At 49.3% G+C, this 13,060-nt stretch overlaps 6 protein-coding genes across 6 annotated transcripts; 5 read left to right on the forward strand and 1 right to left on the reverse strand.

Moving 5' to 3' along the window:
- The first annotated feature begins 1,203 nt into the window (after window positions 1-1,203).
- Window positions 1,204-2,778, forward strand: K460DRAFT_393967 (uncharacterized protein). Its single transcript, XM_040935962.1, has 2 exons — window positions 1,204-2,326; window positions 2,377-2,778. Exons 1-2 carry the CDS (start codon window positions 1,368-1,370, stop codon window positions 2,684-2,686), a joined length of 1,269 nt encoding a protein of 422 aa, XP_040791607.1. The 5' UTR covers window positions 1,204-1,367; the 3' UTR covers window positions 2,687-2,778.
- Window positions 2,779-3,274: 496 nt separating this feature from the next.
- On the forward strand, window positions 3,275-4,406 carry K460DRAFT_375768 (uncharacterized protein; the record flags this gene model as incomplete). The annotated part of the gene is made up of 4 exons (XM_040934806.1): window positions 3,275-3,286; window positions 3,343-3,721; window positions 3,773-4,278; window positions 4,329-4,406. 4 exons carry the CDS (start codon window positions 3,275-3,277, stop codon window positions 4,404-4,406), a joined length of 975 nt encoding a protein of 324 aa, XP_040791608.1.
- A 1,132-nt stretch (window positions 4,407-5,538) lies between these two features.
- K460DRAFT_263485 (uncharacterized protein) lies at window positions 5,539-5,721 on the forward strand (the record flags this gene model as incomplete). Its single annotated transcript, XM_040927482.1, has 1 exon — window positions 5,539-5,721. A coding segment is annotated over one exon (183 nt), but the record flags the coding sequence as incomplete, so codon positions are not given.
- A 168-nt stretch (window positions 5,722-5,889) lies between these two features.
- K460DRAFT_353953 (MFS general substrate transporter) lies at window positions 5,890-7,604 on the reverse strand (the record flags this gene model as incomplete). The annotated part of the gene is made up of 2 exons (XM_040931753.1): window positions 5,890-7,511; window positions 7,559-7,604. 2 exons carry the CDS (start codon window positions 7,602-7,604, stop codon window positions 5,890-5,892), a joined length of 1,668 nt encoding a protein of 555 aa, XP_040791610.1.
- Window positions 7,605-8,401: 797 nt separating this feature from the next.
- K460DRAFT_304776 (general substrate transporter) lies at window positions 8,402-10,825 on the forward strand. Its single transcript, XM_040929987.1, has 7 exons — window positions 8,402-8,868; window positions 8,916-9,239; window positions 9,291-9,374; window positions 9,422-9,547; window positions 9,594-10,026; window positions 10,079-10,382; window positions 10,443-10,825. Exons 1-7 carry the CDS (start codon window positions 8,738-8,740, stop codon window positions 10,646-10,648), a joined length of 1,608 nt encoding a protein of 535 aa, XP_040791611.1. The 5' UTR covers window positions 8,402-8,737; the 3' UTR covers window positions 10,649-10,825.
- A 120-nt stretch (window positions 10,826-10,945) lies between these two features.
- On the forward strand, window positions 10,946-12,085 carry K460DRAFT_364958 (uncharacterized protein). The gene is made up of 2 exons (XM_040933093.1): window positions 10,946-11,460; window positions 11,519-12,085. The coding sequence occupies exons 1-2, from the start codon at window positions 11,020-11,022 to the stop codon at window positions 12,044-12,046; spliced, it is 969 nt and encodes a 322-aa protein (XP_040791612.1). The 5' UTR covers window positions 10,946-11,019; the 3' UTR covers window positions 12,047-12,085.
- The last annotated feature ends 975 nt before the right edge of the window (window positions 12,086-13,060 follow it).

The following is a 13,060-nucleotide window of genomic DNA, read 5'->3' on the forward strand; positions in this document are numbered from 1 at the left end:
CAATGGCACATGCGTGATATTGTTCAATCCAGATATGATTCTACATGCAGCGTTCAGCGTTTAAGACTATGGCCTCTTATCTTTCAAAGTGTTCTAAAACCGGCTTCGGCTTGACGAGAAAGTAGTCAGTACCTTCTGTTGCCATCGTCGGTAAGCGTTGAATTTTCCCTACGATTTTGAACTCTCGAAGGGATCTCATATGTCCTTGGTACTCCGATGGTACTCATAAGTTGGAGGATGTCGCGCCCGCAAACTTGTGACGACGAACTACTGACAGAACAAATTCGCTTCGCTATTGCATTAGCTACAAAAGAATTAGTTATTTTGCGATATGACAAGATGCGTAAAAACTACGTGCGCACCAAGCAGCTGCACATCAATCTCAACAAAAACAGCGTGTGGAATAATACAAGGTAGCATATAGCTCTATCACTTTCTTCAACAAATACTGCCAAGACAGTTGAGACCATACATCAGACAACGAGTTGCTGGGGAATGATAAGACGATAAGTCTGCGTCCAAAGAGTTAGATACAAGGCAAGGCGCTTATGACTCATCGCTCACCGCGCATTTGGGTGCACTTGCGCCTCGCAATTCCCAATACAGTCTTGCAGACACGGCCTTTCAGTGCTGCCATCCTACATTAAGTTTCATTTTAGTCTACTGAAAGCACAAGAGGTGTGAGAGCGGTTACGCCAAAGGTACCTCCGTTATGAAAAGGAAGTCGTTGGGTAGAGCGAGCTTCGGCTCTCCACTGTGCGGCCGCCTCAGGTCGCGCACATGGACGCATTTCCGTCCCGACACAACATGCTATACACCGGGAAAAACACCGGAAACAAGCACTTGAAATCTGCTAGCATCATTTTTCTAAGGTTAAAAAAGCCGTGCTTACTACATACTAGACAAGGAGTATAGCAATAAGAGGCCTAAGCCAAAATCCAAAAATTCACGACACAGCAAATAGAAGACCCACGATAGATCTAGTTCCCCGCTAAAATCTGAATGTTCAGGCTACGCTCCCGAACCAGGGGTAGGTGTATGCCTGAAGTACACTAACGCTGACACCCGAAGTGGTCCGCCCCACATAAGCATGTGCTGGTATTCACCGATAGCCCGGTCATTAACGCCGTGTTGTGGCGCCCTCGATATTAGTCCATACTTAAAATCGATGGAGTCCTCATGGAAAGTTTCCCAATCTCTCAAGAATCCAGAGTCTTAGCACATGCTTTTGCTCGGATCAGCTATCGACAGCTTGACCTACGACCGAGAATAGGAAATTGACGAACCTCTGGATACTCTCTGACGGCGAAACTTCCTACAAATCACTTGAGCAAGCCTTCGAATTGTTTCAGCCTTAGTTTTCAAAAATGGCTTCGTTCATTCTGCGCGACGTTCGCATCTTCACAGGTGAAGAGACAATCGAGGAAGGCTTCATTCACGTCGAAGATGGCAAGATTAAATCCATTGGTCCGGTGTCAGATGCAACCCACGCCTCTATCAAAACCTACTCCAAACCGGGACATACGCTTCTACCGGGCCTAATCGACTGCCACATCCACGCCGATATGGCCGATCCAGAAGCCCTTCCCCAGGCCCTGCGGTTGGGCGTAACGACTGTTTGCGAAATGCAGAACGAGCTAGACAACGTACGGAAGCTTAAAAAGCAGACACTAGAGCCAGATACTGCTTCATACAAGACAGCCGGTCAGGCAGCGACCATTGAGAACGGATGGCCAATCCCGGTGATTCTAGCACATAACAGCAGCCCGGAAGTTTTGGCGGAGATTTCCAAATGGCCTAAATTGACAAATCGGGAGAACGTGATCGAGTACCTGGAGTGGTCGACGAATGAGATGCAGCCTGACTATATTAAGCTGATGCATGAGAGCGGGGCGATGATGGGTCGCAAACTCGATTATCCAACTGTTGAACTGCAACGCATTATCGTGGAGGAAGCGAAGAAGCGCGGATATCTGACTGTCGCACATGCTACATCTCTACAAGATACGCTTGACGTTCTGGAAGCGGGCGTGAACGGTCTTACGCACACATTTTGCGACAAGCCACCAACCAAGGAAATCATTGATGCGTACAAGAAGAACAACGCTTGGCTCAACCCGACTCTTGCAGCAATGGGTAGTTTGACGACCGAGGGCAAAGATCTTCAACACCAGTTCGCCCACGACCCAAGGGTGAAGGGCTTGATCAATGAAGACCGAGTGGGCAACATGTGCCAGTGCATGGCTTTTGCTCTAGAGCATGGAAAGGTTCAGTACGCATATGAGAGCGTTAAGGTGTTACGGGAGGCGGGTGTTGACATCCTTTGGTACGCTTTCGTTTTGGAGCCATGTGACATGCAGGCTAACAATTGAGCAGTGGTAGCGACTCCGCAGGTCCTGCGAAAGGGACCGCATTTGGGCTCTCTATGCACCACGAGTTGCATCTATTTGTGCACAAAGTGGGCATGAGTCCCCAAGAAGCCTTGCGCTCAGCTACCAGCTTAGTCGCGAAACGCTTTAAGTTCGACGATCGCGGTCGTTTGGAGGAGGGGTTGAACGCCGATCTGCTGCTGGTCGAGGGCAATCCGCTAGAAGATATCGATGCGACTTTGAATATTCGCGGCGTTTGGCGTGATGGGAACTTATGCAGTGCGCATGCTTCGAAGATGGAAACGGGTACACCCTGAGCAACAGTGCGCACACTTGTGTTGAAACGAACTTACATGTCGAAGCACAGGATGACACGTTGAAATTACAGTAGCTTCATGAACAATTAACTCAAGATATACTCAAGATACCCGCTACTACGCCCCTTAGCGTCTTAACCCAACCCATCTAGTTTCTCGTACCACTGTTGTTGCTCTGCTCGAAAGCTCGCAAATTACACTCTACTCTACCAAAAAATCCAGACTGACAGTAATAAACAATTCAATAGAGTTCTAATACAAGTTAAAAAACATTCATAGGTCATCCAACAAACATCAGCGGGAAGGTCCTTGAGTGGTCGGCTGATCAGGATCTCCGACCTAATAGAGAGATAGTCGAAAACGCCCTCTCACTATATGCAATCGTATTTGTAAGATGTGGATTCCGGAATCTCGGATGCGCGAGACACGGGGCATGCTTGGTAAACAGGAGCGGAAGAGCCCCGCAGTTAATCGCGCGGGGCCGAAGCGCGCTAGATTACGAGCGCACAATTTACGAACATAAAGACATCCAAGTCGTGCATAGTGAATTTGGTTTAGGGGAAAAATTTGGGATCTTACACTTGCAAAATGTCGAGCACTGTAAGTTATAGTAAACCAGTCAGCAACGATGGGCGATAGTGGTTAACACCTGCCAGAACGACACCCACAACTTCGCAGAAAAGGACGGTCAATTCCGGCGTCAAGCTTCTCAATTTCGCAACTTCATCTCCTCCAACCAGAGTTCAGACTTTCCAGCCGAGAAAGATCGATATGCGCTCTACATTCAGCTCGGCTGCCCATGGGCCCATCGCACCAACATTGTCCGTAGCTTAAAAGGGCTTGAGGATGTCATCCAGTTGATTGCATGGGATGCGTCCCTCCTCCATGAAGGTAAGGGATGGGCGATGTCCGGGAAGCCTGGATTTGAAAAGGAGCCGTTGTATGGGTTTACAAATGCGAGGCAGTTATACGAGAAGGCGGATCCGGGGTATACGGGGAGGTATCTAGTACCAACGCTTTGGGACAAAAAGAAGGGTTAGCTTGCCTGTTGCCAACATGGGAGAGAGGTACTAACACCACCTGCAGAGACCATTGTGAGCAATGAGTCCAGCGAAATCATTCGAATGTTCTACACCGAATTTGATGCTCTCATCCCAGAGCATCTACGCGAATCCGCCAAAGGTGACAAAGGCCTCTTTCCATCCCATCTCCGTCAAGAAATTGAAGCTATGAACGACTGGGTCTACAATACTATCAATAATGGTGTCTACAAGACTGGTTTTGCAACCACGCAAGAAGCATATGAGGAGCACGTGTACCCCATCTTCGCATCTCTCGATCGCCTGGAAGAGCACCTCGGACAGCCAGGGCACGGCCCGTACCTCTTTGGAGATTATATTACGGAAGCGGATATACGACTGTATCCTACGCTAATTAGATTCGACGTTGCGTATTTTACCATATTCAAGTGCAATTTAAAGATGATCCGGTATGATTATCCGAGGTTGCATGAGTGGTTAAGGAGGCTGTATTGGGATAAGAGTGAGAAGACGAATGGTGGGGCGTTCAAGAAGGACGTGAACTTCCAGGCGGTAAGCACAGGATATTGCCCAATTCTAGATCCGCCGTTAACAGTTAACAGTATAGAAACGGGTACGCGAGCGCCATCAAAGCCAAGGTCGTCCCTGTCGGACCGAAACCCGACATCCTACCCTTGTAGGCGGAAATGGACAATCTTGCAAGGTGCATCAGAACGGCTCGAGTGTGAACATCGTGGTTGTGGCTGAGTCGTTATCGACAGCAACGACGCCTCCCCCGTCTCATCCCTAGCGTATGACTCATCCACCTGCTTGGAATACATCAAGATAGGATAGTTGAACCCTATTCCGTCTCCGTTCGTCATCCTCTAGACTACTCTTAGCGTCAACAAGATGTTATCTGAAGCTTACAGTTTTTGCAAACCTGCACACGGACGCCTAATTCCTCAGCAGTCAAATTACTCATCTTGCGTGTGCAAATGCTTACAGGCCAACGCCGAAATACCGAAACGCGAAATCGCAAAGCCGCGAAATCATGATTATGCAAAAGACTTTTGCACATTTATAAACAATAATAAGAATTATAAGATATAAGATGGATGTATAAAGGAAGGTGAGATGTATCATTCACCACACGACAGCTAATCAAAACGCAACTATTTCGAGATAGACCTATTACGACCGAAAGGAAGCAGGTATCGATACATAGTCGACGAAATTACAGTCAATATCGAATTCAATATCATTCTTCAAATCGCTGAAATTTGGTCCTCGCGTCTCAATCGCACAACATCAAAGATGTCGCACTTCGCAATAGACTACTCGCAACCGAAGTCGCATCACAAACAGAAAGTAAAGCCTTCATCACGAGAATCACAACACCTTTTCACATTGCTTGAGGACTGTCAGGTCCTCTACGTCCGATCTCAGTTATCGCAAACCATCAGCCGGCAATTGCAAGCCACGCTCAAAAACTCAAAAACTCCCGTCACCACAATACTCTCGCTCGGCCTCGGCAGTCTCCTAGTATTAAAAGGGCAAACGCGGAGAGTGAAGCAACTCACGATATTACTAGCTATCCGGGACTCTTTGCGACAGTTCTCTCAATTGTCGATAGAAGCCTACGCACAAGACCCAACATTTACTCGCGCCGATGAGACCTTCCTTACTAATCTGGGAATCCGCATATTAAGGACACCATCCGGATCGGAACTCGGAGAAGCGGCAGCCATCATAGGCCCCTCAACCATGATTTATTCTCCCTTCTTGACGCTCGAAGCGTATGAGCAGCTACTGATAAACGCTGCATCGCCGGTGCAGTACCTCCTGGGCGATGACTTCAATGCGCTGCTTAACAAGTGGCCAAAGCACAGCGCTGAGCGGACGCAAGTGGAGCGCGTGATGAAGTCAGGATTGTTGTCATATCGGAGAAGAGTAGTGAATGGAGAAGGTTTCTGGACGAAAGGGGACGGGACGTTTCCTATGGCTGTATATGAAAGATTAGATGGGCACTCTAGAAGGACAGTGAACGCTAGGATATAAGAGTAGAAAACAACTAGATAAACATTTAATTATTCGTCTTCCCGGTAACTCTACGATGCTTGTTGCGCATTTCTAATCTATAATCACTCTTTAGAGGCATGACACCCACTATCCAAACAGCGCTTAGTCATTTCCGCACGTCTCGTCACTTCTCCTGTGAGTATTACCAAGTACCAAACTCCAAGATAGAGTAACGATAGACACTGTGCATAACCAAGCCCACCAAACAAGACCGACGGCGTCCATCTCTATGCCCTTCGCCAACAGCAAACCCCCGATCGCCGGGCCACACGCACTTGAAAATGCGCTAAGCGTATTACCAGCACCATGAACAGTGCCGAGGACTCTACGATGAGGTACAGCTTCTGTGAGTAAGATAACACTGCTTGGGATCGCCATGGTGCGTGCGATGATCTGTGTGAATAGAACGGCGGCCATTGCGATGTACTTTGCTATTCCGTAGCCGGAGAGAAGAGCGACGTACGGCGCAAAGATATAGGCGAGCGGAAAGATGAAGCTAGCGAGGCGGAACACACCCAGTGTTCCTATACGGCTTTGAATGCGCGGGTATATAAATAGTTGCAGGAGAATGCCAGCAATGCCAAATGTGGCAAGATAGAGACCAACGGTTGGAGATGCGAGGCCGAGACCACCCGTAAAATGAAAGATGCTTGGACTTGGTTTGGCCATAGTTGGCATGCTCAGAAAGACTGGAAATACGTGAAGAAACGTTGCCGTGTGAAGTGGTAGGAGAGCAAAGAGCAGCAGGACTTTTAGGAGTCGACCACTCCATATGTCGCGCAACAGCGGGCGACATGTGTAATTGATCGGTGATGTAGAGCCAGTGGAAGGTGACGCAATCGAAACACCGGATATCGCTGGCTCCATTTCGTCCATCTGAATCATCGCGTACCCACTGGCTGGCTTTCTCAGAACACTTCGCTTGATGAAGCTGGAAAGCGCTTCGCCCAAAGCAAGACCGAAATCTTGATGATTTTCTTTCGTGGACAGGCTTTCGCGGAGCCATAACGTCGCCAGTACAAGACATAGCGCAAGTACTGCGCCATTGAAGACCGCTGGAAGTGCGTATGGATATTTAAGTGCCCATTTCACGCCGTTCGGGTTTCTAGAGACGTTGAAGAGGCCTTCCGGTCCAAAAATAGCGGGCAAATTGTCAACCGGGTCTGCGAGACAACCTCCAACCGCTAAGGCAACCACTCTTCCGGAGTTGAAGATTACTGGTGCAGCTAAGAATGCTCTTGGCTGATGTTTGCGCTCTTTGACAATCTCGGCAGTCATAGTTCGCATTACCCCCAGGATACCGTTCGCCATTCCAGCCACGACTCTCCAGAAAACCAATGTACCGATCGTACGCGAGAAACCAAATGCCAGATTAGCAACTACGCTTATAGCGAGTCCAAACAGTATGACTGGCTTCCGACCATATAAATCCGAAACCCGGCCCCATAGCATGCTGGTCGACATTTGTCCCAGCGGGTATGCTGCTACAAGAAGCCCGGTCAACCGCGATATCTGTTGAGGTGCGGCTGGATGTTCTGGGTCCGAAAGGATCGACTTGACAAGGAAGTAGAGATACGGTAGAAGGCAAGCATTCGAAAGCGGGGTCGAGAGGCGGCACAGCGCAAGCAAGAGCAACTGCCTCTTGTGTGGTAGGTTTCTCCATGATGCCTTTTCTTCCTCCGCTTGGATACTGAACAAAGGCCCCTTCTCATCGATCAGAGTGTCTATATTGCATTAGTAGGCTTCCTCGTGTTTGTTAGAATTGGCTCACCTTCAAGGAGCGTCTCCTGCTCTGCTTTGCGATCAGTAACACCCATCGTGAAGCTACATGCCCTTGCCTAAGCACGGAGGTAGCAGTGAAAAGCCGCTGTCTTCAGCACCTAATGCGATTAGAAGTTTTCTCCGTGTGCCCAGTCATCTGCGTCATGAGAAAAGTAACGTGAGTGCTGGTGGTACGTGTTACATTCCAGAAAGGCGTCATTTTGAGGGTTTGCGGACTGCCTGCCCTGACCTAAGCACAATCTCGAGAGTATTTGAGTCCGGGAAAACCCCTAAACAGTGCAAGTAAATATGGGTCAACTCAATTAGCTAATTCATGCAAATGGAGAGATTGAACGTCGGTACTTGGTTATATTGAAGAATCGGGAAGGTCGAGTTCGATATAGATGACTAAAGGTATGTGATTGGCTAGCAGCGAGATGGAGCGATGATAGCGATCGGCAATTGCTTTTAGCCTGGTTGACAGGTACTGAACCCGCTACAAAACACTGGAGACTTCTCAATATCGTGTCGGCTCGCTGCAAATGATCAAGTTGGGCGAGGAGGAGCGTTCGTTCATGGTTTCCGGCTACCTCGAGTCCAGCATTTGCGGTCGTTCGGCCTGTTTTATGAGAACGGCAGCTTCAGAAACATCTGCAGAAAGGAACAATCAATCTCAATGTAACAATGTAGCACATGCAAGGTCTAGGGTGTTGCGTGCGAGGCTTGGAGTGCGGCGGGGTGGAGGAGGGCAGACGAAGCTGACGCGTGTACGCCAAGCAACTTCTCTGGGACCCTCACGCACTCTGCTGTTCCGCGATGGCACTACCAAACGTCGATAACGCCCTACTGTTAACTGCTTCAACAAACTCAGATCAAGAAATGCAAATTAAAGCGCCCGATATGTTGTCGATGGCCATCTTCTCTTATACTGTAGTAGCTTAGTCTTCAGCCATCCATCACATGACCTGACGTAAGCGCCTTCCTACTTACGAAAGATTGCAGGATACCACCTACAGGTTCAGCTCAAGCACCATCATGCTTTCCGTGAGGGACGTAGTTTCAAGATGCGACTCGGTAGTTGTGTCTGCGGATTATTGAAAGCGCGGGATGCAGCTGCAGGGGAGCGCCACAACTACAGGATTGGGTGCATCTGCAGATCAGCTATACCCACCAGCGTGCGCTGCGGCTCATGATCACTTTTACAACGAACTCGCGCTTTCCTTGGGCACTGAATATGTTAGGTCATTTTCTGCCGACCAGGGCGACCACAAGGCTGCTAGCGGTTAGCCTCTTCTTTGGGGTTGCTTCCCTAGCCTGGGGGTACGTGAATCATGCCCAATTTTGGCAGCATACTGACGTGGAGCAAGATATAACATTGGAATAATGGCGTCCATATACGTGCACCCGGGTTTTCAAAAGTCGCTCAACCATCCATCCAAGGGCATGACCGGCTTCATCACATCTATCTATTATTTTGGAACATTGGTTAGCTACCTCTTCATCGCACATCCACTAGCCGATCAATATGGCCGGAGATTAGCAGCCGCAGCCGGCGCGCTTACCACCATTATTGGTGCGGTGCTTCAGACTGGCGCCAAAGATTCTCACGGTGTTGAAGCGATGGTTGTTGGCCGCATAGTATGCGGGATTGGTCTTGCTATCGTCTCGACCTCTGTCCCGCTATATCAAAGGTGGATATACCGAATTTGGCATCATGAGAATCGTTGCTGAGGTCTTTGTAGCGAAGTATCCCCGGCAAAAAATCGTGGCCGTTACGTCGTGATCAATCATCTCGGCTTAGTCGTGGGCCTAGCAACCGCTTTCTGGTACCTATCATAAGTTCTAATGCACCTTTCCATGCTCACACTTACAGGGTTGGGTATGGGATAAGCCATTGGGAAACTACACGCGGCACATATTACGGCTGGAGACTTTCAATGGCGCTGCAACTTATCCCAGAAACGCTGTTTCTCGGTGGGGTCTTCGTCTGCCCTGAAAGGTAAGACAACCTAATCTCTGAGTATAGCATGGCTGAGATATGACAGTCCTCGCTGGCTCGTTGAGCATGGTCGCGGCGCGGCAGCTAGAAACAGTCTCGCCTGGCTTCGAGCTATGGATCCAACTCACGAAGAGATCATCAACGAAGTGCATGAGATTGAACAAGACGTACAACGACGAAAGGTCGAATCCAGTCAAAGCTGGACAGCCTTGTTCACGCATCGCCCTCTGTTCAACCGCTTGTGGCGTGCTTCACTACTCCAATTCATGGCGCAGATGTGCGGTAACGTTTCCCTGAAGTACTATCTGCCTACTGTTCTGATGGGCTTGGGGGTTCCGCGAAAAACAACATTGTTAATCGGTGGCATCGAGCTGACATTCAAGATTGGCTTCACCATTGTTGACACTTGGTTGGTAGACCATTACGGCAGAAGCCCAACACTCGTCGCTTCTTGCCTCGTTATGGGCATCGCACTGATGGTACGTATCTCATGTGAGCCACGTACACTAGATGTCGACTAATACTTTATAGCTAAATGGAGCTTTACCCATCGCGTATCCAAACAACGTGAATCATGCGGCGGACTACACTTGCATAGCTTTCATATTCGTCTATACTTTCGCCTTCTCGATCGGCTTTGGGCCTGCGGCTTGGGTTTACGGTTCAGAGATCTTTCCTACTAACTTTCGAGCAAGGGGACTGAATCTAGCCGCTTCAGGGTCCTCGATCGGTGCCATCATCTCCTCCCAGATCTGGCCCATCGGCATGCAAACGATTGGCTCGAAAACCCACTTTATCTTTATGAGCACGAACCTCGTGTCTGGGATTGTTATCTGTACGTCTCTAACACTTCGGACAAGTGTATATTGGCGATCTTGTTAATGACTGGTGACAGGGCTCTTCTACCCTGAGACTAGCGGCCGAAGCCTTGAAGCTATGGAAGCTCTGTTCGACAAAAGCTACATCCCACGCACTCCGCTAGCGAACGAGCTTGACCAATACCATGACGATGATGATAGTGAGGGTCATTATGATGAGGGTGACGAAGAAGTGGATGCGACCTTTTCTGAGACAGGGCGGATGCACCACGAGCTAATATAAAGCATTCAAAGCTTTTGTCATTGACGACCAGAATTTTTTACGAAAAGCAAGCGAAAATAACAAGTAGAAACTGTTTGCGAGATGAAAGAGTCCGTGTTTTTACACCCATAACATTCAGAGCGTGTACATAACGAATCGATGCAGTATAGTGTAAGTTATACGTGAGTTACAGGCGGCTAATTGCAAAGGTGAAAACAAGCGTGGGGCTCCTGCATGCACCCCGCATGTGGATCATGAAGTAGACAGAATCCGAGTACGTCACAAGCCGTACTCAAAAGATTTCTCAAGACCTTAGCTAAGAACTTCTAACCAAATTCAAGAACTTCCCACAATGAGTTCCAGCTATTTTCCTTCGAGTCGATGAACTGAGGATGCTCTCCGCAGAGCCTGCCCAAGAACGTCGCCCAACAGAATCCGAAGCCCCACCACGCGCACCGCACCCCTCCTTCGTCCCCTTCCACATTGTCACGGGAGTCTCCAACTTCCGCGACATAGGCGGTTGGCCCATCACCCCATCTTTCCCATCAAGTTCCTCCACCACCGCGACACCTCATCATGTGCGCCGTGGCATCCTATTCCGCGGTTCAGACACAACCCGAATCACTCCCGCCGGGATCGCGAAGCTGCAGGAACTCCATGTAAAGGTAGATTTCGATCTAAGGAGTAAACAGCAGATTGAGAAAGCCGGCGGTTTCAAAGACATGCGAGAATGGCGCATCGAAAGAGTATGGGCCCCGGTGTTTAGTGATGAAGAGTATACAGAGGAGAAGGCGAGGGAGAGATATGAGTTGTATGCTAGTGAAGACCCAGCGGTACGTAACGCGCATATGCTGTGAAGCAGTCAAGGCCAAGAAAGCTAATGGGTTGTAGGGTATTGTGGAAGCGTTCATCGAGATCCTAACCTCCGGTGCAACTATGATGAGGACGGTCATGCGTCGCCTACTGTCAACGATCTCAGAGGTCCCCGCAGAGCAGAATGCTGACTGGTCGCCCGCACTGTTTATGCATTGCACAACAGGCAACAACCGCACGGGGATTTTCATCTCCCTCCTCTTGCTCCTGCTCCATGTCCCTTCCACCCTGATCGTACATGAGTACACACTCTCAGAGCAAGGCTTGGCCCCAACGCGACATATCAACGTTGAAAGGCTATTGAAGAAGGGTGCATTCATCGAGTATGGGCCTGAGGAGGCGAGAAGAAAGTGTGAACGCATGATCGGCGCGAGGGGGGAGAGTATGGAAGCATTACTCGAAGAGGTGGGGAGGCGGTGGGGTGGCGCTGAGGGGTACTTCAGGGACGTTGTGGGACTGAGTGAGGAAGAAGTGCGGAGAGTTAGGGAGGTGATGACTGCAGAAGGGGAAGGATGCGTTCCTGGGGCTCAGGCTGCGCAACTATGAATGGGTGTCGATCTACTCATCGCATGGTGGTATCGGAACGTTGTGTGAACATGGCTTATAAGTATGCCCTAACGCTTATGTTCTTATCATCTAGATATGATCTTCCCCGGCAGTGGTGCTGTTGTCTCCACTCTCTGCGTCTCCTTTGCATCAGCCTCCTGTCGCGTCTGTACTCTGCCTTCTCTACCACCTTGCGACGCACATCACGATACGCCTGCTCTATTTTGCCCTTCACAAATGGCCACTCGAGAACAATAGAGATAGTGCTGGGGGATGGTTCGAGGGGATGTGTGTGAGCATGGGGCGGCGACGTGGAGGTGGTGTTTTGTGCTCAAAGCTTCAAGGCTGATACGAGAGAGAGAGGCAGAGGCAGGCACGGAGCTTGCCGTGATGCAAGCAAGTACGAACAGTCAAATCCATGAGGATGAGGGTAAAGATTAGGCTCTGAATCAGGAGCAGGAGCAGGCTCCGTGATGTTGTCTAAGTCGTAGGAAGATGGTGAATTAAAATGTCCGAATGCAACTGTACTGCTTGGTGATTCAAAATTGATAATATGTTTGTTAGGAGACCTTAAAAAACAATACCCAGAAGACGACCCGTCGAACGCGAGGCATGTTGTGCTGATGGAGCTGTTGCTATTTTGGGCTGGAGCAGACGTGGAGTGATCGGTTGCGCCTTCCTGGGAGGCGCAACTGTGATTCGTTCCCTTCCCCACACCCCCACATCTTGGGATGGATAGCCTTCACCTGATATCCGCCTTGTTTTCTCAATACACGTTCCTTTTGCGAAAGCCCTAGGCCATATATTAGCTAGTGTTATTGCGTCCCTTTATTTCGTCACTGCAGCTTTCATCCGGCGGCATACATTTGCAAGGGTCACTTGACATGGCACGCTCTCACAAAGGTAAAGGTCGCCTTGATAGTGTTGGGGGCGAGAATAGCTAGCCACTCAAAGCTAAGGGCGTGTATTGCTTTGTATGATCACTTGAGCAAGGGCCGGTCGGATAAATGACGA

The sequence above is a fragment of the Cucurbitaria berberidis genome (genome assembly GCF_010015615.1).
Source record: "Cucurbitaria berberidis CBS 394.84 unplaced genomic scaffold K460scaffold_2, whole genome shotgun sequence".
NCBI lineage: Eukaryota > Fungi > Ascomycota > Dothideomycetes > Pleosporales > Cucurbitariaceae > Cucurbitaria > Cucurbitaria berberidis.